General features: G+C 32.5%; 1 protein-coding gene and 88 non-coding genes across 89 annotated transcripts; 46 read left to right on the top strand and 43 right to left on the bottom strand.

Annotated features, from left to right (window-relative positions):
- Positions 1–118: 118 nt before the first annotated feature.
- On the bottom strand, positions 119–139 carry 21ur-14940. Its single transcript, NR_062792.1, has one exon.
- A 229-nt stretch (positions 140–368) lies between these two features.
- 21ur-3057 lies at positions 369–389 on the bottom strand. The gene has a single exon (NR_062791.1).
- A 92-nt stretch (positions 390–481) lies between these two features.
- 21ur-14082 lies at positions 482–502 on the bottom strand. Its single transcript, NR_062790.1, has one exon.
- A 3,985-nt stretch (positions 503–4,487) lies between these two features.
- On the bottom strand, positions 4,488–4,508 carry 21ur-1490. The gene has a single exon (NR_062789.1).
- A 125-nt stretch (positions 4,509–4,633) lies between these two features.
- On the bottom strand, positions 4,634–4,654 carry 21ur-7467. Its single transcript, NR_062788.1, has one exon.
- A 29-nt stretch (positions 4,655–4,683) lies between these two features.
- 21ur-15347 lies at positions 4,684–4,704 on the top strand. Its single transcript, NR_062787.1, has one exon.
- A 223-nt stretch (positions 4,705–4,927) lies between these two features.
- 21ur-11532 lies at positions 4,928–4,948 on the top strand. Its single transcript, NR_062786.1, has one exon.
- Positions 4,949–5,016: 68 nt separating this feature from the next.
- Positions 5,017–5,037, bottom strand: 21ur-2613. The gene has a single exon (NR_062785.1).
- A 145-nt stretch (positions 5,038–5,182) lies between these two features.
- 21ur-11258 lies at positions 5,183–5,203 on the bottom strand. The gene has a single exon (NR_062784.1).
- Positions 5,204–5,395: 192 nt separating this feature from the next.
- Positions 5,396–5,416, bottom strand: 21ur-5846. The gene has a single exon (NR_062783.1).
- Positions 5,417–5,712: 296 nt separating this feature from the next.
- Positions 5,713–5,733, top strand: 21ur-4244. The gene has a single exon (NR_062782.1).
- A 283-nt stretch (positions 5,734–6,016) lies between these two features.
- On the top strand, positions 6,017–6,037 carry 21ur-6851. The gene has a single exon (NR_062781.1).
- Positions 6,038–6,324: 287 nt separating this feature from the next.
- 21ur-6728 lies at positions 6,325–6,345 on the top strand. Its single transcript, NR_062780.1, has one exon.
- A 227-nt stretch (positions 6,346–6,572) lies between these two features.
- On the bottom strand, positions 6,573–6,593 carry 21ur-5336. The gene has a single exon (NR_062779.1).
- A 199-nt stretch (positions 6,594–6,792) lies between these two features.
- 21ur-10183 lies at positions 6,793–6,813 on the top strand. The gene has a single exon (NR_062778.1).
- A 200-nt stretch (positions 6,814–7,013) lies between these two features.
- Positions 7,014–7,034, top strand: 21ur-6457. The gene has a single exon (NR_062777.1).
- Positions 7,024–7,044, bottom strand: 21ur-1130. Its single transcript, NR_062776.1, has one exon.
- Positions 7,045–7,083: 39 nt separating this feature from the next.
- 21ur-14641 lies at positions 7,084–7,104 on the bottom strand. The gene has a single exon (NR_062775.1).
- 21ur-922 lies at positions 7,087–7,107 on the bottom strand. Its single transcript, NR_062774.1, has one exon.
- A 465-nt stretch (positions 7,108–7,572) lies between these two features.
- On the top strand, positions 7,573–7,593 carry 21ur-14898. The gene has a single exon (NR_062773.1).
- Positions 7,594–7,675: 82 nt separating this feature from the next.
- Positions 7,676–7,696, top strand: 21ur-8270. The gene has a single exon (NR_062772.1).
- A 546-nt stretch (positions 7,697–8,242) lies between these two features.
- 21ur-6859 lies at positions 8,243–8,263 on the bottom strand. The gene has a single exon (NR_062771.1).
- A 666-nt stretch (positions 8,264–8,929) lies between these two features.
- On the top strand, positions 8,930–8,950 carry 21ur-960. Its single transcript, NR_062770.1, has one exon.
- A 417-nt stretch (positions 8,951–9,367) lies between these two features.
- On the top strand, positions 9,368–9,388 carry 21ur-11930. The gene has a single exon (NR_062769.1).
- A 38-nt stretch (positions 9,389–9,426) lies between these two features.
- 21ur-5742 lies at positions 9,427–9,447 on the top strand. Its single transcript, NR_062768.1, has one exon.
- Positions 9,434–16,156, bottom strand: cpna-4 (Copine C-terminal domain-containing protein). The gene is made up of 13 exons (NM_070453.5): positions 16,024–16,156; positions 15,726–15,879; positions 15,334–15,437; positions 15,183–15,278; positions 14,797–14,923; positions 14,469–14,605; positions 14,160–14,262; positions 13,167–13,615; positions 12,948–13,096; positions 12,659–12,756; positions 12,089–12,172; positions 11,303–11,493; positions 9,434–9,764 (listed from the first exon to the last, which is right to left on the bottom strand). Exons 1-13 carry the CDS (start codon positions 16,104–16,106, stop codon positions 9,707–9,709), a joined length of 1,833 nt encoding a protein of 610 aa, NP_502854.2. The 5' UTR covers positions 16,107–16,156; the 3' UTR covers positions 9,434–9,706.
- On the bottom strand, positions 9,607–9,627 carry 21ur-13947. The gene has a single exon (NR_062767.1).
- Positions 9,608–9,628, bottom strand: 21ur-13829. The gene has a single exon (NR_062766.1).
- 21ur-11932 lies at positions 9,942–9,962 on the top strand. Its single transcript, NR_062765.1, has one exon.
- Positions 10,087–10,107, top strand: 21ur-7485. The gene has a single exon (NR_062764.1).
- On the top strand, positions 10,169–10,189 carry 21ur-6621. The gene has a single exon (NR_062763.1).
- On the top strand, positions 10,172–10,192 carry 21ur-3712. The gene has a single exon (NR_062762.1).
- Positions 10,288–10,308, top strand: 21ur-10008. The gene has a single exon (NR_062761.1).
- On the top strand, positions 10,289–10,309 carry 21ur-12021. Its single transcript, NR_062760.1, has one exon.
- On the top strand, positions 10,592–10,612 carry 21ur-3949. The gene has a single exon (NR_062759.1).
- 21ur-6837 lies at positions 10,827–10,847 on the top strand. Its single transcript, NR_062758.1, has one exon.
- Positions 11,000–11,020, top strand: 21ur-3527. Its single transcript, NR_062757.1, has one exon.
- Positions 11,107–11,127, top strand: 21ur-2820. The gene has a single exon (NR_062756.1).
- On the top strand, positions 11,108–11,128 carry 21ur-13398. The gene has a single exon (NR_062755.1).
- On the top strand, positions 11,270–11,290 carry 21ur-6007. The gene has a single exon (NR_062754.1).
- Positions 11,527–11,547, bottom strand: 21ur-6693. The gene has a single exon (NR_062753.1).
- Positions 11,528–11,548, bottom strand: 21ur-14296. The gene has a single exon (NR_062752.1).
- 21ur-6768 lies at positions 11,921–11,941 on the bottom strand. Its single transcript, NR_062751.1, has one exon.
- On the bottom strand, positions 11,924–11,944 carry 21ur-2180. Its single transcript, NR_062750.1, has one exon.
- On the bottom strand, positions 11,925–11,945 carry 21ur-3300. The gene has a single exon (NR_062749.1).
- 21ur-4196 lies at positions 12,189–12,209 on the bottom strand. The gene has a single exon (NR_062748.1).
- On the bottom strand, positions 12,193–12,213 carry 21ur-4765. Its single transcript, NR_062747.1, has one exon.
- 21ur-2346 lies at positions 12,541–12,561 on the bottom strand. Its single transcript, NR_062746.1, has one exon.
- 21ur-6473 lies at positions 12,778–12,798 on the bottom strand. Its single transcript, NR_062745.1, has one exon.
- 21ur-14432 lies at positions 12,779–12,799 on the bottom strand. Its single transcript, NR_062744.1, has one exon.
- 21ur-1916 lies at positions 13,688–13,708 on the top strand. Its single transcript, NR_062743.1, has one exon.
- 21ur-1590 lies at positions 13,721–13,741 on the bottom strand. The gene has a single exon (NR_062742.1).
- 21ur-14339 lies at positions 13,722–13,742 on the bottom strand. Its single transcript, NR_062741.1, has one exon.
- 21ur-3167 lies at positions 13,788–13,808 on the bottom strand. The gene has a single exon (NR_062740.1).
- 21ur-5711 lies at positions 13,789–13,809 on the bottom strand. Its single transcript, NR_062739.1, has one exon.
- On the top strand, positions 14,136–14,156 carry 21ur-4357. The gene has a single exon (NR_062738.1).
- Positions 14,139–14,159, top strand: 21ur-14040. The gene has a single exon (NR_062737.1).
- 21ur-1348 lies at positions 14,302–14,322 on the bottom strand. The gene has a single exon (NR_062736.1).
- Positions 14,305–14,325, bottom strand: 21ur-13500. Its single transcript, NR_062735.1, has one exon.
- Positions 14,439–14,459, top strand: 21ur-7198. Its single transcript, NR_062734.1, has one exon.
- On the top strand, positions 14,694–14,714 carry 21ur-13246. The gene has a single exon (NR_062733.1).
- On the top strand, positions 14,697–14,717 carry 21ur-2875. The gene has a single exon (NR_062732.1).
- On the top strand, positions 14,987–15,007 carry 21ur-5479. Its single transcript, NR_062731.1, has one exon.
- On the bottom strand, positions 15,047–15,067 carry 21ur-15160. The gene has a single exon (NR_062730.1).
- 21ur-12827 lies at positions 15,658–15,678 on the top strand. The gene has a single exon (NR_062729.1).
- Positions 15,659–15,679, top strand: 21ur-8143. The gene has a single exon (NR_062728.1).
- On the top strand, positions 15,662–15,682 carry 21ur-2188. The gene has a single exon (NR_062727.1).
- A 201-nt stretch (positions 16,157–16,357) lies between the features above and the next one.
- 21ur-14308 lies at positions 16,358–16,378 on the bottom strand. Its single transcript, NR_062726.1, has one exon.
- On the bottom strand, positions 16,361–16,381 carry 21ur-2772. Its single transcript, NR_062725.1, has one exon.
- A 518-nt stretch (positions 16,382–16,899) lies between these two features.
- 21ur-8131 lies at positions 16,900–16,920 on the bottom strand. Its single transcript, NR_062724.1, has one exon.
- Positions 16,903–16,923, bottom strand: 21ur-3850. Its single transcript, NR_062723.1, has one exon.
- A 122-nt stretch (positions 16,924–17,045) lies between these two features.
- On the top strand, positions 17,046–17,066 carry 21ur-12372. Its single transcript, NR_062722.1, has one exon.
- On the top strand, positions 17,050–17,070 carry 21ur-4938. The gene has a single exon (NR_062721.1).
- A 477-nt stretch (positions 17,071–17,547) lies between these two features.
- On the top strand, positions 17,548–17,568 carry 21ur-13542. Its single transcript, NR_062720.1, has one exon.
- 21ur-3885 lies at positions 17,551–17,571 on the top strand. The gene has a single exon (NR_062719.1).
- Positions 17,572–17,578: 7 nt separating this feature from the next.
- On the bottom strand, positions 17,579–17,599 carry 21ur-3441. Its single transcript, NR_062718.1, has one exon.
- On the bottom strand, positions 17,580–17,600 carry 21ur-12139. Its single transcript, NR_062717.1, has one exon.
- A 496-nt stretch (positions 17,601–18,096) lies between these two features.
- 21ur-2326 lies at positions 18,097–18,117 on the top strand. Its single transcript, NR_062716.1, has one exon.
- On the top strand, positions 18,098–18,118 carry 21ur-4806. The gene has a single exon (NR_062715.1).
- A 730-nt stretch (positions 18,119–18,848) lies between these two features.
- 21ur-15296 lies at positions 18,849–18,869 on the top strand. The gene has a single exon (NR_062714.1).
- 21ur-4017 lies at positions 18,852–18,872 on the top strand. The gene has a single exon (NR_062713.1).
- A 217-nt stretch (positions 18,873–19,089) lies between these two features.
- Positions 19,090–19,110, bottom strand: 21ur-14164. Its single transcript, NR_062712.1, has one exon.
- On the bottom strand, positions 19,093–19,113 carry 21ur-1639. Its single transcript, NR_062711.1, has one exon.
- Positions 19,094–19,114, bottom strand: 21ur-12860. The gene has a single exon (NR_062710.1).
- A 349-nt stretch (positions 19,115–19,463) lies between these two features.
- 21ur-2517 lies at positions 19,464–19,484 on the top strand. The gene has a single exon (NR_062709.1).
- 21ur-15086 lies at positions 19,465–19,485 on the top strand. Its single transcript, NR_062708.1, has one exon.
- Positions 19,486–19,682: 197 nt separating this feature from the next.
- Positions 19,683–19,703, top strand: 21ur-9796. Its single transcript, NR_062707.1, has one exon.
- On the top strand, positions 19,684–19,704 carry 21ur-5457. The gene has a single exon (NR_062706.1).
- Positions 19,705–19,865: 161 nt separating this feature from the next.
- 21ur-1476 lies at positions 19,866–19,886 on the bottom strand. The gene has a single exon (NR_062705.1).
- Between the last annotated feature and the right edge of the window lie 8 nt (positions 19,887–19,894).

The raw sequence follows: 19,894 nt of genomic DNA, 5'->3' as shown, positions 1-19,894 counted from the left end.
ACTAGTCGAGGCCACGCCCTCACTTTGTTTTGATTGGTTTGGTCTTCACAGTCATTGCTTCAAAACCGTAAAACGACATTTGTTCATCATCTCAAACAGAGTGCAATGAAATAGGGTTTTGTCATGGACCGAATCAAGATTATGCAAAAAGATTACGGTTAATTTATGAACATATTGAAACATTTAAAAAAATGTTCTTTGATTTTTTTTTCTTTTGAAACAATTATAAACATATTAAAATTTTCAGACCCCACCCCCGCTATTTCACAAGTTTGAATATGCAGGTTTAAATCTTTCCACAAACATATTCAAACTATTCAGAGAAAAAACCAATATACATAGACATAACTGCAAATATACATCAAATCAAAACATCAGGAATGCCTCTAACATTTTTCTCAAAACTGTTACTTTTTTATGATCACCTTGAAACAGCAAAAAGTTTGAAAAATTTATTCACATTAAAAAATACAATTGGAAAAATAGTAATTTCGTTCATAAAACAATTTTTGAAAACTCTGAAAGTTAAATTTCAAAAGTTTATGCAAAAGTCATTACCTATATATAAAAAAATAGTGTCCGTTTGTTAACAAGTGACGTCATAGCTTACAAAGGCAAGGCGTTATCGGCTGTTAAAGGGATATTAGTTTGGGGTTAGTAGGGGGATATGGCCGGGGTACTGTAGTAGTACTGTAGGAGTACTGTAGGAGTACGGTAGGGTTACTGTAGTTTGGGAAAAATTGTGTTTTTGTCTTTTGAAGAGATATAGGTTTGAGGTTAGTAGTGGGATATGGTCGGGGTACTGTAGTAGTACTGTAGAGGTACTGTAGGAGTACTGTAGGATTACTGTAGTTTAGGAAAAATTGAGCTTTTGTCTTTTGAAGAGATATAGGTTTGCGGTTAGTAGTGGAATATGGTCGGGGTACTGTAGTAGTACTGTAGGAGTACTGTAGGAGTACGGTAGGATTACTGTAGTTTGGGAAAAATTGTGTTTTTGTCTTTTGAAGAGATATAGGTTTGAGGTTAGTAGTGGGATATGGTCGGGGTACTGTAGTAGTACTGTAGAGGTACTGTAGGAGTACTGTAGGATTACTGTAGTTTAGGAAAAATTGAGCTTTTGTCTTTTGAAGAGATATAGGTTTGCGGTTAGTAGTGGAATATGGTCGGGGTACTGTAGTAGTACTGTAGGAGTACTGTAGGAGTACGGTAGGATTACTGTAGTTTATGAAAAATTGTGTTTTTGTCTTTTGAAGAGATATAGGTTTGCGGTTAGTAGTGGGATATGGTCGGGGTACTGCAGTGGTACTGTAGGAGTACTGTAGGAGTACGGTAGGATTACGGTAGTTTATGAAAAATTGACTTCCCGTCTTTGGAAGGGAAATTGGAAACTTCGGGAAAATTCTGAAATTATCCAGAAGGTTCTGGAAAATTCTAGAAAATTCTGGAATGTTCCAGAACCTTCTGGAAAATTCGAAAAAATTCTGGATTGTTCTAGAACCTTCTGGAAAATTAAAAAAATGTTGCTGCGAGATCTTCGTGGCGAGACCCATCGTGGCGAGACCCATCGTGGCGAGACCCACCGTGGTGAGACCCATCGTGGCGAGACCCACCGTGGTGAGACCCATCGTGGCGAGACCCATCGTGGTGAGACCCATCGTGGTGAGACCCATCGTGGTGAACCCATCGTGGAGAGATCTTCGTGGTGAGACCCATCGTGGCGCGACCCATCGTGGTGAGACCCATCGTGGTGAGACCCATCGTGGTGAGACCCATCGTGGCGAGATCTTCGTGGAGAGATCTTCGTGGTGAGACCCATCGTGGCGAGACCCATCGTGGTGAGACCCATCGTGGTGAGACCCATCGTGGTGAGACCCATCGTGGCGAGATCTTCGTGGTGAGACCCATCGTGGTGAGACCCATCGTGGTGAGACCCATCGTGGTGAGACCCATCGTGGAGAGATCTTCGTGGTGAGACCCATCGTGGCGAGACCCATCGTGGTGAGACCCATCGTGGTGAGACCCATCGTGGTGAGACCCATCGTGGCGAGATCTTCGTGGTGAGACCCATCGTGGCGCGACCCATCGTGGCGAGACCCTTCGTGGCGAGACCCATCGTGGCGAGACCCTTCGTGGCGAGACCCATCGTGGTGAGACCCATCGTGGTGAGACCCATCATGGTGAGACCCATCGTGGAGAGACCCATCGTGGTGAGACCCGTCGTGGTGAGACCCACCGTGGTAAGACCCAAAATTTTGGCGGGAAATTTAAATTTTCTGAGAAAAATATTTTGGCGGGAAATTTAAATTTTCTGTGAAAAATATTTTGGCGGGAAATAAGGTTCTGGAAAATTCTAGAAAATTCTGGAATGTTCCAGAACCTTCTGGAAAATTCGAAAAAATTCTGGATTGTTCTAGAACCTTCTGGAAAATTAAAAAAATGTTGCTGCGAGATCTTCGTGGCGAGACCAATCGTGGCGAGACCCATCGTGGCGAGACCCACCGTGGTGAGACCCATCGTGGAAAGACCCATCGTGGTGAGACCCATCGTGGCGAGACCCATCGTGGTGAGACCCATCGTGGTGAGACCCATCGTGGTGAGACCCATCGTGGTGAGACCCATCGTGGTGAGACCCGTCGTGGTGAGACCCACCGTGGTAAGACCCAAAATTTTGGCGGGAAATTTAAATTTTCTGAGAAAAATATTTTGGCGGGAAATTTAAATTTTCTGTGAAAAATATTTTGGCGGGAAATTTAAATTTTCTGTGAAAAATATTTTGGCGGGAAATTTAAATTTTCTGAGAAAAATATTTTGGAGGGAAATTTAAATTTTTTGTGAAAAATATTTTGGCGGGAAATTTAAATTTTCTGTGAAAAATATTTTTGCGGGAAATTGAAATTTTCTGAAAATTCTAAAATTCTGGAAATCTAGAATCTTCTGGAAATTTCGAAAAAATTCTCGAATGTTCCAGAACTTTCTAGAAAAATCGAGAAAATTCTGGAATGTTCCAGAACTTTCTAGAAAAATTGGGAAAAGTCTGGAATGTTCCAGAACTTTCTAGAAAAATCGGGAAATTTCTGGAATGTTCAAGAACTTTCTAGAAAAATCGAGAAAATTCTGGAATGTTCCAGAACTTTCTAGAAAAATTGGGAAAAGTCTGGAATGTTCCAGAACTTTCTAGAAAAATTGGGAAAAGTCTGGAATGTTCCAGAACTTTCTAGAAAAATTGGGAAAAGTCTGGAATGTTCCAGAACTTTCTAGAAAAATCGGGAAATTTCTGGAATGTTCAAGAACTTTCTAGAAAAATCGAGAAAATTCTGGAATGTTCCAGAACTTTCTAGAAAAATCGAAAAAATTCTGGAATGTTCCAGAACTTTCTAGAAAAATTGGGAAAAGTCTGGAATGTTCAAGAACTTTCTAGAAAAATTGAGAAAATTCTGGAATGTTCCAGAACTTTCTAGAAAAATCGGGAAATTTCTGGAATGTTCCAGAACTTTCTAGAAAAATTGGGAAAAGTCTGGAATGTTCAAGAACTTTCTAGAAAAATTGAGAAAATTCTGGAATGTTCCAGAACTTTCTAGAAAAATTGGGAAAAGTCTGGAATGTTCAAGAACTTTCTAGAAAAATTGAGAAAATTCTGGAATGTTCCAGAACTTTCTAGAAAAATCGAGAAAATTCTGGAATGTTCCGAAAAATTGAGCTTAGAGCTTTAGAAGAGGTTATTTGGGAGTTGATGGGGGATCAAGTCAAGGTACTGTAGTGGTACTATTGGGGTACTGTAGGTATACGGTAGGGTTACTGTAGTTTTGGAAAAATTGGCATTTTGTCCTTTGAAGAGGTATTGGGTTAGGAGTCGGTGGAGGGTAATGTCAAGGTACTGTAGTGGTATTGTAAGGTTACTGTCTTGGTCAAAAAGTAACAGAAAGTTTTCATACTGTCTGTGAATTTTTGAAACATGCATGTCGTAGAAAAATACATACATGTAACAGTGCCAGTAAACCGCGTTTTAAGTGTTTCAAGTTTTTTTCATGATGAGAAATTTTTTGAGTGATTGAAGGTATGTGTGTCAAATACTTTCAATGGTGCCAGTCGTTGCCCGCGCCGTAGGCGCGGTCAGCGGCTGGTAGTAACATAAATTAAAAGTGAGTAAAAGTGGTATGACTCAAAAAGTAGATTAGGAGCTGTAATTCAGAAACATAATTTTTGAAAAATCAATATTGTGCTTAACGTTGGCGTACTAAAGCAATTTGCAGTTCAGTGAATACATAATCATGCACTAATATTGTTTGTAATTCGAAAAATGTGTTTCTTATTAGCAAAAGTGAAAAACCCACACATTTTCCTGAATTGCCTGGGAGAAAAGCAAGTTTCCAGAGCTAATAACGAAAAACCTCTAATTTCCAAACACAAAAAAATAGAAGATGTCATTTTCTATAAACTGGTAAACTTCCGAAACGGTATCTTATCTTTGAAAAAATTTGGGCTGAAATTAATCTACAACAAAATCCTCACTAATATTTTGTGAATTCGTTTTTTTTGTGAACTTGGTGAAACACGAGCAATCGTTTTTTTTGAGGCAGTGTATTGATTTTTGTTTATTTGTAAGTTTATCTTCTAACAATCACTCATTTGGTATTTGTTTTGTTTCTTAATGAGAATAAAATTTTGGAATTTTTGCTGTTTCAATAGAAACATGAAAAGGAAGCAGTTTTGAAAAAAATATGTCTTCTCTAGCTTTTTTTTCTTTAAATTTTTCAACTAATTCACATCAGTACTCCTGAGTTTAATCACGCCACGCACTGCTAATTTATTCCAGGTTTTTGAAAATTGTCGAATATGTGAACTTCTGTCATTGGAAGTTGAAGTTTTATAAAAATGTTTGCCGTTTCAACTTTGAAATGATTAGTTTCAGATTTTCATTTTACATTATTGTTGTTTCTGAACTTATTGTTGTTTCTGAACTTACTCTATTTTTTGAGAATTTTTATCCGCTGAGAAAATTTGTACAATTTTTTTAATATTATGATGGAAACAACATTACTAAAATCACACTCGAAAACGAAAATATTTAGCGTTCATCTGAAACGGCAATTAAAATTAGATTAATTCGGAAAATATGAACCAAAAAACCCACGTTTTTCAAATGATCAAATGTTAGAAATTATGATAATTTGTTGTATTTACTGATGAGTGAATTATGGCCTTAATGAAATGTTTCAAAAAATCCATAAATAATTGTGTATAATTTGAAACAGAACAGAAAACGGATACGCTACACACTGAATGAGATTGCAATTGATAAATTATCTCAAATTACCTGAAACATTATACTTTTTTATTTTTTAAATCTAAAATTATAGATGAATATTAACGATAATAGTTGATTGACTTTCATCATAAAACCACGGGAGAAGTTCTACTGGAGGCTGCAATAAAATTAACTTATAATAACTATTTGAAATATGAAAATTTATATAATAAAAAAAAATCTCTGCTTAATTTTCCAAAGGCTGACAAAAAGATTTTTTTGATGGCTTCTAAAAATATTGGCCAGAAAGGAACAGATGTGTCATTTTTATTTTTTATTTTATTGGTTTCGAAAATGTATCATCCTATTCCATTAATTCTGAAAGTATGTTGATAGAAAAAATTTGAAAGATTTGTTTTTACTGTTTCGGAGTTATCATATCCATAACCGATTTCAAATTATTTTATTGGTTCTATCTTACTATTAAATGTTTTCTTCTGGAGTTCAACGACACTCCGATATTCCGTCTCAATTATATTAAATTACATAGGAAACAGAAAAGATTTTCGTAGATCTACATATATTATAAAACTGGCTCCACAAAATGGTTCAAAATAACCTTCCAGATCAGTTAGAGAAAATTTGTTAAAATCAAAAAAGTTAAAACGGATAAATATACTTCAAGAGACTCTTGAAAAAAAATTCAAAACAGAAAATTTTGTTACAGTTTCATATTGCTCATGTCAACAATATTAGTGCGTCCGTTGATGTTGAAATCTGCGTTTTTTATTTAGTGTGCCAGCATACAATTAAAAATTCCAAAATGACTTTAAAAAACATCAGACAAGGATAAAGGTTTGCGCTAGGCTAGTTAATTTGCTTCCTTGTAACGAAAAATCATTAGTTTTGTAATACATTTTTTGTTTTTCGACCCGGAAAAACCAGAAAAAAATACACAAACCAATCAATTTTTGCAAAAAAAGCCACAAAAACGGCTCTTCTGTCAAATTTTGGAAAAAATGCGGAAAAAAATACTGTTTCGGTATTAGTTAAAATTTATGAGTTCCTTCAACAATTGCTTCCTACTGATTTGGCATTACATTTTTCATCAGTGCAACTTGCAAGGAAGAAATCGTTGTCATTGGCTTGGTCGTAGAGTAGGGCTGGCCAAATGTCGAAAATTACGACTTTTAAAAAAATGTTCACGTGTCGGGGGTCAGTCCCTACACGGTAGAGGAACACGTCAGAACTGAAATATAGAAGAGATTCAATGGTGGTGTCTTGTGGTGGAATCCTGGAAAGTATGGAAAAACAGTTAATTGAAAAAACAAAACATCAAGATACCTCAATGTTCTTGTTTCAAAAGTGAATTTTAAAGAAAAGTTATTGAAACTGTGAAAAAATTATGAGAAAAAATGAAATAAAGTTTTTTTTTTAACGTATTGAAATGTCATACTTGTTGTTCTCAAACAAAAGGTTGAATATTCTTCAAAAATGTTGAATGTTTCACGAAGGTTTTATGAGAATTGGGATTTTACCGGTTTTAATAAGTTTACAAAATTTCACAAAAATTTGTGTTACAATATATATTCTTTTTTTTTGAAAAACTGTTATTAAAAAACTGATGCTGATAAGATTATGAAAAGGTTTAATTCTTCAGTGGAAAAAATGTGTCATTCAAAATGTTTTCCAAAAGTTTTTTTAAAAATAGTAAACATTTTTACTGTTTCAAATAACTAACTAATTTCAACACAATACAATACAATAGTCTTGAGATCGCAACGATTCTTCCAATTACATCAAGGAATTTACAAAAATTGGAGAATTTCACAGATGAAAGAAACAGTAACAATTTTTAATTACTATCAAAACCTGCCCTAGTCAATATAATCAAAACTTTTAGAAACAGTAATTTTTATTTTAGTTCAGCAATTTATAAATTTGTCTTTTTTTGTTACATTCAGTAGCTTGTGGGCCAATAATTATCAGAATTTATGTTCATAAAAATAGAAATAAAAACATAAACTTATTTAAGTGGAATTAAACTCTGAATAGCTAGAGGAAACAATTTCAAATAAAAAGGGAGATCATTTCTAAAATGTCCATAAAATGAATTTTCTATTTTTTATGAGTTAAAACTGTGGATTTTGAATTTTATAAATTCTGCAGTAAAATGCTCAACTGAACGTAATGTTCCAAAAAAATTGGGTTTTCACTGAACAAACGTTTTTTTTCAAAATGCTGAATTTAGTCTATATTTTTTTTTTCAATTTTTTTTTAAAATTTCATCTATCAAATATTATAGATCAATACGTTAAACAAACTACTGAATGCAACAACAGGAGGAACTAATTTAAAATCTGTTGAACTAAAAATAAAATTACTGTTTCTAAACGTTTTGATTTGTTTGACGAAACCACGACTTTTCAATTGTCATTTTTTTTCATTCAGTAGTTTTTGTGGCGTATTGGTGTATAATATGGGATAAATAAAGTTTCAAAGAACTTGAGAAACAAGAAAAAAGATAGATTAGAATCAGTATTTTGAAGAAAAAAAATCAATTGTTCAGAGAAAAACCAAACTTTTGGGAACATTGTTTGTGTTCAGTTGTGAATTTGCTGCAAATTCTATGAAACTAAAAATCCACCCCTTCAAAACTCATATTTCAGAACTTATCGAAAAAACGAATGGCAAGAAAGATTGAAAGAAAATACAAATATTCGGCTGAAAACTAACAATTTAATGAATTTATTATACGAGAGGAGTACACGGGTTGTCCAAGAGGAGTACACAACCGAGAATAATATACACTTCATTTCCGCGCGAAATTCAAATTGGAGACAAAGAGTTTGGTTCTCGTCAAAAGTAATTAAATTTCAAAAATTGCACTGTGGTATATCCATATTATCCATAAAGAGTTTTATTTTGATAGCGAAACAGTAAAAAATGAAATTTATAGTTGTTGCTGAAATTGTTGATTTAAAAAAAAATAGCTTGATGTTTTGAATTTCTTTTTTAATGATACATTTTGAAATGTAATCATTTTAAAAAGTTAGTGAAACTGTTGCAATTCTTAAATCTTGCTAAAATAAAATCTCAACTTTAATTACTTTTTTGAAGTTTTTTTATTGAATTGTGTGAATAATGAGAAAATATTTATTGAAGTTAAACAAATAGTGAAATTACCTCTGAAATCTCAAAATCAGACAACACTATTTTTTGTATTGCACAGCTTTCAAAAAATGTTTATTCAAAAAAGAAAGTAGTTTTTGTTTCAAAGCTTAATTCTTAAGAATTTGATTTATTGTTTGGTATTTTTTTTTTTTTAAATATTGAAAACTCAAAGTTTCATTTGGAAAAAGAAACTGTAAATCATAATAATTGCTCTCAAGAAAAATGACTTAGTTTTCTACAAATTTCGAACGATTCATGAAAACTGGGATATCAAAATTGACTCAATGTATTTGGTATTTATTGAAATAATCATAAATCCATCATCATTTTTTTGTAACGAGTTGTTGAAAAAAAAACATTCCAAATTTGTAGAAAACTTAATAATTTTCTTGAGAGCTTAAATTTCCAATAAAGTTTATTTAAAAAAACACCGACTTAAAAAAAACCTTTTTCTAAAAAATTACAGTTTCAACAACTCTTCTTCAGAATTCAACTTTTTAACAGAAGCATTACGACCAATTACTGACTCCAAGAAGCTAATGTCACAAATCGAAGCCTCCAAAAATCGATTGTTTTAGAAAATTGGGAAATCAAAATTTCACTCGGATATATTTTTATTCTTTTCCTATAACATTTCACGACAGTTTAGAGAAGAAAAAGTTCTAAAGACTTTTTTTTCTAATAAATATTCTATTCTCGATCTATAAAACTTTATGTTCAAATGAACAATGTGAAACTGAAAAGAAAATTAAATTTTTTTCGTCTAACTCGTTAAAGTCATTGCTTCAAAAACATAGGAAAACCGATAGTTTATAAGATTTGAATGCTTTGAAATTACTTCCTTTGTGCAAAATTTGTCCACAAAGGGCTGTAAAAATTATAGGCTCTGACTATTTGTTTAATGCTTCAATCAATTTAGAAATTCTCACTTTTTTTAGTCAAAATTGTTTTCAAACTTCTACCGTATCAACAAAGTTATAAATTCATATGCATTGAGGAAAAAATATTCTTTTGTGATTTGAAAACCCAAGATTTATTCCAAAAAATGCAGCAATTATGATCCCAAAAAGCATTCGGATTAAATAAATTTAAAACAAAATCAAAAAATTAATTTTTGACAGAGCCCCAAGATTATCAATGGAGCGCACTTTCGAAACAATCGAGCGTGAAAAAAAATGTCGAAAAGGCACTGGCAATATGTACGCAAAATTAGTAAAAAGAGAGAAGAAGAGAGATCAGAGAAACGAGAAAATGTACAAAAAATATTGAATAAAATTAGAAATTATCTCATCTCGAATCATCCAGTGTTAGTGAACGTACTGCATTCGATAATCGGCTTCGGCGGCTGAAAATTTGGATTTTTTTTGAAAAAAAAAGTCTACTATAAAATAGGTAGTCAGCAAATTTCTAGCGGTCATTGAAAAATACAAATTGACAATTAAAGTTGAAACTTTTGATTTTTGATTTAATTTATTTAATGTTTCAAGAAGTCTTATTAATTCTTATGAATTTATCAATGTAATTTATTTTGTTTTTCTTACGTTACACCCAAAATTAGAAATTTAAATATTTAAATGTTTTAAAAGTCATTTATAGGCAAGTTTTAAAAAACAAAACTTGTACATTTTCTCGAATTTTATAAAAAAAACACCTCTCCAATTAATAGATTTGTAGGAAATTATAACATTATTAAGACATTTTTTTCTGTTTCCCAAATTTAATATAAATTATTGAATAAAACAAAGTCATTGCTACGCTAGTTCCAATATAAACTAATGCATTTTACAAGTCTCAAGAAATCTCAACAAATTTATAGTTAGCAACAGTTTCATTGTGTTTTCAAAAGACTTGATTTCAGATTTTCCCAGTTTGAATTCCAAATTCATTACATTTTTAAGTTGAAAAGCTTTCTGAAATGCTTAAGTTGATTTTTTTGCATTTCGGAATTTTAACTGTATTGAGTTTTTTTTTATTTTTTATTTTTGATCTTTATCAAAACAGTTGTTCACTTACGAATTCGTTAAAAAAAAAGAAAATTTCATATAAAATGTATTCTTTCTGGAAACTAAGAAAACAAATAAGTTTTCGTCATTGAATTTTTTGCAGATATTAAAAAGTTACAAATACAATTTCAATATTGTTTCAAAAGATGTCACTTAAAAAAAAATTTAATTCGTAGCCTTGTCAGTTAATGTTCTCAAGTTAATTTGGTGAGAAATTAAATTTAAAAATTGTTCAATATATTTTTTTTCTGTTTTCTTTAATGAAAATTCCAATTTAATTAAAATCGAAACATGGTCCTCGGACAATTAAGCAATTTAGTTACGACTTCAAAAAAATCAGATTGTAAAAAAGTTTACTCTGTTTCAGAAACTTATTATTAGCACTCGATTTTATAAAATGACGATTTTTCTTCAACATTCGTACCTAAAATGCAATAGATTACAGAATATAATAGAGTATTTAACGGAATTTATTTTTAAAAAACTTGAAAGTGACTGTTTCCAAAATTTTCCAAAATTTTAATTAATCGTCTGTTTCAATAAGTTGTTATGTTCCTTTATGCTTCGAAAAATTCAATGAGACTGCCGAAACAACTCAGTTTTGATTAAAAAAAACACCCAATTTGTAAAAAAATACTCTGTTTCAGAAACTTATTATTAGCATTCGATTTTTTAGAATGACGATTCATTGTCGATTATCATTGCTAAAATGCAATAGATTACAGAATATGATAGGCTATTTAACAACATTTATAAGAAAGCTTAAGATTGAATTTTTTTTCCGAAATTCTAATTCATCGTCCGTTTTAATAAATTATTATATTCCTTCATGTTTTAAGAATTTTAATAATAAGTTTCTGGACAACTCAAATCAACCAACCTGCTAGTCTGTTCAGCACTATTACTTGTGCTCATTCGAACATCTTCCTCATCTCCCTGTTGTCCATAAGCAGAACTTGGCCTCCGACTACTGCTCGGTACCATTAGACTTCCCGATGAGTTATTCTCTTCAGCCGACTTTCCGGGAAGCACGTGATTTTGCATGTAAAATGTGGAGCATTGCCATGGGATCTGAATGTGTTAGGTTATGAAAATACAATATGTTTGCAACATAAGGAACAAAGAATCCAGAAAAAAAAAAGAAAATAACTATCTGTGATAAACGAAACAGAAATATTTTATTTATATTTGAGTCCAATTTGAGAGAGTTTAGGAATCAATATTAAATGTAGTTTTTCAGCAACCATTTCACAAACAGTATACAATTTTGATACCTCCAAATTTTGAACCCCAACCAATATCAGGCCGCCGACATCTCACGAGTTCCGCGCTCTGCTATGTTTTGTGGACAACCCGCTTCGCCCTTTTAACCTTACACGGTGGGCGTGGCGGGCTGTCCACAAAGCGGTAACTCGTGAGATGTCGGCGACTGATATTGGTTGGGATACCGATTTTTGGTGTTTCCCGTTATTTTCCACCAAATGAAGAGCCATATACACGCAAGTACACCAATGCCTAAGTAATTCAATTGGAAATAAAATGGCATTTACGAAACCTAGTTGAAACAGTAATTTTCGAAAATTCTCAAACCTTCACTGTTTTCTGATATACTCAAACAGACACATTTGTGAAAGAACTTTAGTGAAATATATATTTCCAAAATTACCTGTTGAAGTGCTTTTTCCAAGAAAGCATTGGTCATGTCACTGTAGTTGTCACATTCTAGACGTGTTTTTGTGGCGTTTACAAACTGAAATTTTGCAGTTAGTTGTTGATTCAAGCCTTTAATGAGTACTTATCAAAAATCGAAAGTTTATCTAACGACACAATGAAACATGATGCATTTTTTAATGTGAGCGGGAATTTTAAATTTGATTTTTTTCTTCATATTTCCTTTTTGTTTCGAAATAAATAAAGTTAGCAGAATAAAAGTTAGGTTCTTAAAAATACTTTTTTTCAACGATTTTAAATTTGTTAAAACAAAATCGCCCGCCAATCACAAGTGTTGGCCACGCCCCCTTGCGCAGTTCTCATTGGTTAGCGCTCTCTAAATTTGCATCGGAGATAGAAGTTTTGGCAAAACTATTGAGCATTTCTAATGGACATTTAAAACTGCATTTAATACTTACACTTCGCATAATATTAAATTCAATAAAACTATATTATTATCAACTATGTGAAACAGTGAAAATTTTCAAAACCATTATTCTGAAACGGTGAAACAGTTTGAAACTACCTGTAAATTATCGCGTTCACTTTTCCGTCCCTGATACTCTAATCGTTTTCCCGCATTTCCCATTCGTTCAATCTCATCCAAACCTTCACAGCCGACACCTGAATATTTTTTGATGAAACAGATCAAAATCGACTAATTGAATGTAGTGAAATTAAGTGAAATGGCCTTAATAACTACATGAAACATTACCGGAAGTAACTCAGTTGGATGCGCCCGACATCTAACGAGTTTTGCCAAAATTTAGGCAACTCGTCAGATGTCGGCCACAAGACATAAGCGGGCGACTTACCAACAAAAACTATAGAAATTGGAGCTTTCGATGCAAAAATAGCCGCCTGTACAGTTTCCTTGAGATCCTCAATACTTCCACGTGTAATTATAAAGAGCACGTAGTAACTGGGTGGCTCATTGGCTCGGTTGAAGTTGTTTTGGGCTTGTCTGAAAATAGTATATGCAGCGGCCGACATCTTACGGGGCAAGCTCGAAAATAACATAGACAACTACTCACTTCGCCAAATGATATATAATCTGTGAAAACTTGGCTCCTGACAGTGGATGTACATGTTGATGGCTCTTTGCAAATGCTCCCAACACTCCATTGACCCCTTGACACGTGGCATCTGCATCCAGAGACAAACAAAAATTATTGGAATCCCTGTAATGCGGTGGAATCTTTGCTCCAAAACCATAGGAAAGCCAAGAATTTGTTGGATTAAAAGGTTCCAAAGTGTCGCCAAGGCTTCGAACAACGAATTCAATATCATTTGAATATTGCTGATAATCCATATTTGTCACATTTTGTGGGTCTCGAATGGAAAAATCGATAGCAATTCCGAACTTGAGACTTGTTCCCGAGCGGATGTAGTCGAGAAAAGAACACACGCGAAGTTGTTGGTAACGGCATAAACGGACTTCTCCAATGGGTTTTCTGCCTTGTTTGTAGGTTTCGTTGTAGAGCTGAAATTTAAATAAACTTAAAAATTGCTGTTTCAAAACTAAAATAAGTTGATTTTAATTTTTAGCTAATATTCAAGAATACATTTAAACTGGAAATTAAAACTTACTACCTGAAGAAAACAACGAATATTTTTTATATTCTACCACCACTATTTGATACTTTTCTGAAGCAGTCAGCATATATTTCCATGGAACTAAAATTATTAAAAACAATTACATTTAAAAGGTTGATGAAACTGCAGAAAAATTTGTTAATTTTTTTTATCCTTCCACGGCTAGGGATGTCACCGAAAAACTTTTTCACCGAAAAAAACAGGACAACCACATAAGAATTTGAAATATTCGAGAAATTTTTTTTGTTATTTTTTTCCTTTAAAATATCATTTTAGTTGACCATTTAGTGACAAATATAACGTTTTATTGATTCCAGTTAGTTTCCTAAAAGTTAGTTTAAACAAAAACTTTCAAATTATACTGTTTCACTATTAGCTTAAGATCAGAACGAAACAACACGAATCAGTGGTTTCACTGCACTCGAACTCACCATAATAGTCTCCATAGATCTTGCAACTTCCATGGTTACCACTGTCTGACCAATTATTCCCTCTTTGTCCTCTTCACTGATGCATACTATTTCAATTTGGCTTCTGAAAATTTGAATCAAATTGTAAAGTATACACTCCAACTATAACCATAACCAAGCGTTAATATTTTTCATGAAAAATGCAAAATTTAAGATACTTCCTTGAAACAGTACAAAAAATTTTTGTAGCAAAACTTGTTTCACAAGAGCCATAACACATGAGCTGCATATTTTTTGTATTCTAATTTTTACAGCAACACAAAAACCCACTCATTCCCATCATTTCCGTACAAGTCATCCGATTGAATTGTGAACGGCCGCCACGTCATTTTCGTCTGTTTCACTACTTCTCCACGATATAACATACGTTTTTGGTCATCTTCTACTTTGTAAACTTCTATGTATACCTGAAATAGTTTTAATGAGTTTTTATCTAAATCTGAAAAAAATATTGTTTCAACTTTTGCATATAGGACAACCAAAAATTGTACATTTTGATATTTCGATGGACTTTGGGTTATTAAAACAAAAAATTGATAGGTCCCGGCAAGTGTCGGGCACTTAAATTTGCCTGTTTTTCCATGGAAAAAAAACTTACATTTGAATTGGAAGAGACCAATTTTGTCGACAAGTTCTTCGCTTCCAACTGCATTACAATTGGCTGTGGGCGGTCACGGAGTTGGCTCCAGATTTCAACTTCCGAGGTACGGTACCCAGATTGGTCACTGTAGAGATTTCATCCGTTTCAACTAGTTTATATTACATATGGAATGAATTGTTAATTTCGTTGTTATTGAAATTAAAAAAAAAAGGTTTTTTTAAAGTTTTAAGCACGTTTTAATTGGAGTCTTCATAATGAATAGAAAATATTGTTATAAAAATATGGCACAAATTTTTACAAATTTCTTGAAACAGAAATTTTTGTTATTTTTTCATCGCCGAGAGCATGCATTTCCATTTTCATTAAATAAATAAAAAACTCACACCAGTGGAAAAATGACGGGTCCCGAGCAAACTTGAGCAATTGTGAAAATCTCCGACGCCTTGGACATTTTCATTCCGTTTTCAGAGATTTCAGATCTAAATTTTTTTTAAATTAAAGTTTTTTTTTTAATAATCACAAAAAAGTTCTTACATCTCCATTTTAAACCATTGCAGCCTCTCGAAACTGAACTCAATTGCCAAAAAATCATCCAAACATGCCACGTCATTGGTGCCAAGTCGTTCGGTTTCAGAGATCTGGAAACCTTGAACCTTTTGGAACCTGTCAATCATGAGAATTGGGAATTCCCAGAACTTGTCAAGAACACAAAAAACGGACTAAAACATGCATGGAATTCTATATTACGTTGACCTGGGTGGGCAATAACACGAGCTAGAGAAAATTGGGTTTTAAAAAATTAGAAAAAAAACTTCCCGTTTCACTACATTGATAAGAAGTAGCACGGATCATTAAAAATTGTTAATAAGTGTGAGGGTATTTCTTGTAAAAAAATTTAAGAAAAACTACTTCAAAAGGGTGCTAACCAAATTCCAGGGTCCTTCCGACGAGTCCTGGCTCTCGTACAAATGGAAAAAGTAGCTGCTCGTGGGGAATCTTTCTGGAACCAGAGTGTTCACGCGGAATGTTATGTCCATCACATCCTTGACACCACGACGATCCGTACTTTCTGAGCCTTCTCTGGAAGTTGAATGTGTTAGCGGCCGACACCATGCGGGTTCAGTATAAAACCCGCGAGGTCTCGGGCGCTTCCAAGGTCTCTAAAGAGCAGTAGGATCTGCGCCTTACACATTGCGGGTACAGTGAAAAAAGAAAAAAACTCACTTTCTAAGCTTCGGCGGAAGAAGTGGCGGCGCCTTACAAGCACGCCGCATCTCCATTATATGACGGATCCTGACCATATTCATTTTGACGGAAATTTAACTTTTTTCAAGGATTGCAAACCAGAAATGTACCTGGGAATTATTAAAATTGGAAGTTCATCGTCATATTCTCAGAAAACTATATTAAAAAGAAAGTTGATAATTATGAAAACTAGATGAAAACAGTGAACTCTTTGAAAAAAATACAAATGACTATTTGGAAGTTCCACAAAGTTTGAATATATTTTAAATGAATACAAAATGGAAAATTAAACTTTTTTTTGAGTTTAGAAATATGATTGGGTTTAGTCGAAGAAGTATCGTATTGCAATGTTTAAATTATAATATAAAAAGCTACCGAAACAGTGAATATTTTTTTATGGTTTTTCGCTCCGATAAAACGTGCAGAATTCGAGAAAAAACCTATGTGAAACATGTTTTTCTTCACATTTTCAGATTTCCTATCTGAACCTAAGAAACCCAAAAGCACAAGAAACACAAGAAACAATTGTCAGATGTCGTATGAAAAGCAGGCGCCTTATGCATTTTTGAGCACTTTTTACATTTTTTGGGGTCTCCTGCAAAAAGAAAGAAACAAACCGCGAGTTGATGATGTTGATGATGACTTTTTGGCGGCGGAGCCACTTTCAGGCGGGAAAAAAAGACAAACAGGCACAAAAAAAACCGGGGATTTCGAATAGCTATCAATTATTCTAAGTTGGGCCAATAAGTTTGGAAGACAAAGAGAAAGGAAAACAAATAACAAGGGAGGTATTTTTGAAAAAAAATGCAGGGAGTATTTACATTTTTTGTATCGAAAAATTACATTTTTTTAATGCGAATATTCAGCGTCCCGGAATTAATGTTAAATGTTAAAATATTGAGTTTAAAAAAACAAGCTAAAACAGCAAAAAATGTATTTCAAATTTTCAAAAAAAAAACTGTTTCAGCATTGCGATTTATAGTTTATTGCAATCCGAAAAATCAATAAACGATCCTTCAAATGTGAAATACTAAAAACATTTTTTATGTGTCAAGTTACTAGATATTTACACACAAAATGTGTTCAAATAAACAAATTACATAACGAAACTTCTTTAAAAATTTCCAAATTTGATAAAAACCTCCAATCAGCGGTCGGAGTCAATTTGACCTCATTTTTTTCAAATGCGAATATGATCTCCCTTCATTGATTGAAAAATATATTTAAAGTCGAAAAAGTCGAAATTTGATTAATTTTGGTCATTTTCTTAAAAGTACTTTAATCAATGAATAACGAGGAAGGGTCCATCAAAATATGCAATAAATGACGATGATTTAAGAAAAAACCAAATTTCAATTGCTGCGACACGAAAAAGTGGTCAAAACTAGTAATTTTAGTTAAAATTATTAAAAAAAAACGGTATTCGATAAAATTTATTTTAAATTTTCAATAAATTTACTGTTTCAGCATTATGGTTTATGCTTTATTATAATTACAAAAAAATAGTAATTGGTCGGCTGCTTCAATTTACAAAGTGTGTGCAAGCGAACGCTTAATGAATTTACAGAGTTCCAAAAAAATTTACCAGTTCTCTGAAACAGAATTTTTTTTTCAAAAAAAATTACCAAACATCATTTTTCTTAAAACCAAAAAAATGTTTTGAAACGGTAAAAAAATTATATTTCAAAAACTGCCCAAAAAAAGTTTAAATACACCAGCTAGGTCATTCATAGTATCCCGAGTAAATTAGATTCCAAAAAAGAGACGAGCTGAAAAAAAGAAAAAGTAAGTTTATGTTATTGAGCTCTGGCGGAGCTCATTGACTAATAGCATTCTTCAAATTTTCAAAAGTGAGTCTCAAGTGGGAGTAAGGGGACAGAATTGAAAGAGGGCAGGAAAGTATTTCTTTGGGGTAGAAGGAAAAGTTTCAGGCACTTAATTTTTGGAAACTGGATTTCAAAATCCGGAAAGTATTTTGAAAAAACGTGAATCCAAAAATTTTTTTGCACTTTCAAATTTAGTGTAAAACAACTTCCAAAATTAGAATTTCGATTATACAGTCCGTTTGTGAAAAGTTTTTTTTTAAATCTAGCAGAGTTGGAAAAGCCAAGTTAAAGTTGAATTACTTCACAAATTTGATAAATTAATTACAATTAACAGAAAATTCTTGTTTTTCCAGTTTTCGTGATTTTTAGTATTGATTACAGAAAATGATTACATTTTGTTTGAATGAAAAACATTGCCACAAAAAACCGAAAAAGAAACAAATTTAAAATTTCAATCAATCTCTTAATATTCACTCTTCTTTGTGTTTTTTTTTTTTGCTTTTAGAAACTACTATTCTTCTGTTAAATTTTTTTCTAAACTCAAAAATTTTCCACTGATAAATAATACCTAAATATAAATAATGATAAATAATACCGATTTGAGTCCTATCATTTTGCGTGGGAGTATTAAAACATATTTATTTTAGGTACACTCAAAATAATAAAACTGTTTGGAGTGTACGCCCAAATACGCCCCGCCTTTTTCTCGTCCACTCACGGGGAAAATCTCAGACCGCCGACATCGTACGGCTTCCGCCCGCTGCGAGTTAAACATAACAGCATGCGGAAGCCGTACGATGTCGGCGGCTCGATATTTGTGAAGTCCCGATTTTTGTATTTTCCTCGTGAGTAACGTTTATTTTATTAATTTGAGTACAAATTATTATAACACTAACCATAAGTCAATAAAAACAAAAAAAATTCAAAAAAAATCACTGCTACGACATTATGATAAGTTGGAGGCAACAAACAAACTGGTAGTTTGTCCTATGGAATCGCAGTGTACTTGAAAATATTTTAACAAATTATCCAACTTTGAAAAATAAAAAAAAAGAACAACAATTTTAGTTTAAGTTTCAGTATTTCTCTAAACTTTAAATATGTTTGTTGAAAAAAAAACTAAAAAAAAAAAAACTTTAAAAAAATCAATAAGTGGTAGCTTTTTTTGGAAAAAAAAACTTGCTCCACGAGCATCAGCTTGGCTCTACATTAAACTTTACAACACAAAGTATACATACAAGCAATACATTTAAAAAGCTGTCCGTGCTATAATTCATATGTGAAACAGGAAATTTTTTGAAATGTCGAGAATTTTTTACAGTTTTTGCTATATTGCTCATTTTTTGCTGCTTCCTTTTGAACATTACATTACAGTAGTCAGATATTAAAAACCGTTCTGCAGGTGTTTTGGAAATACGTATTTATGTTTGAAATTTTTAATTTTAACAAGTCTATTTTCCTCTGGTTCAACATATTTTGATAATAAAAGTATTGTAGAAAAATCTACTTGATATTTTAATTGTTTTTGTAAAAAATCAAAATATTTAACTGTTTCAACATTATGATGAATAGGATACGAATATGTAACAGTAATTCATACATTGCAATTACCAGCGTTTATTATTTGAAATCTTACAAACTTGTGTAGTGTACAATGAAAATTTACTCCCATACTTCTTAAAAAAATATTTGTACGTGCAAAAAAAAGAACCTAAATCTAGAAAAAAATCAATGATTTGAATATGACTTTTCGAAAAAAAAATTTCGACAATTTCAAGTTTATCGTAAAAAACCGTACAAAATAAAAAATTATTCTACGATACGTAAAAAACTGAAACCAAAACCAATGTTCTTTGTACCAAGAACTGGAAAATCAGCATAAGGGAACCCAAATCCAAACAAAAACATTTCAAATTTCAAGTATAACATTTCCGTAAAACGTAGGCTTCCCGAATAACATATCGGATTTCCGGTTTCAAGTGCAACTAGAATGGAGCGAGGATCAGCAACTAGTCATCTTGGAG

Source organism: Caenorhabditis elegans, chromosome IV (assembly GCF_000002985.6).
Source record: "Caenorhabditis elegans chromosome IV".
Lineage (NCBI taxonomy): Eukaryota > Metazoa > Nematoda > Chromadorea > Rhabditida > Rhabditidae > Caenorhabditis > Caenorhabditis elegans.
This window is presented reverse-complemented; position numbering and strand designations above follow the sequence as displayed.

What these genes read in the sequence shown, in the direction of transcription:
- cpna-4 (NM_070453.5), bottom strand. Translation starts at nt 16,106, where the DNA reads ATGAATATGGTCAGGATCCGTCATATAATGGAGATGCGGCGTGCTTGT. An exon ending in CTTCCGCCGAAGCTTAGAAA is followed by an intron (nt 15,880 to 16,023) that starts GTGAGTTTTTTT and finishes TTCAACTTCCAG; the next exon opens with AGAAGGCTCAGAAAGTACGG. An exon ending in GTGAACGCGATAATTTACAG is followed by an intron (nt 12,173 to 12,658) that starts GTAGTTTCAAAC and finishes GCAAAATTTCAG; the next exon opens with TTTGTAAACGCCACAAAAAC.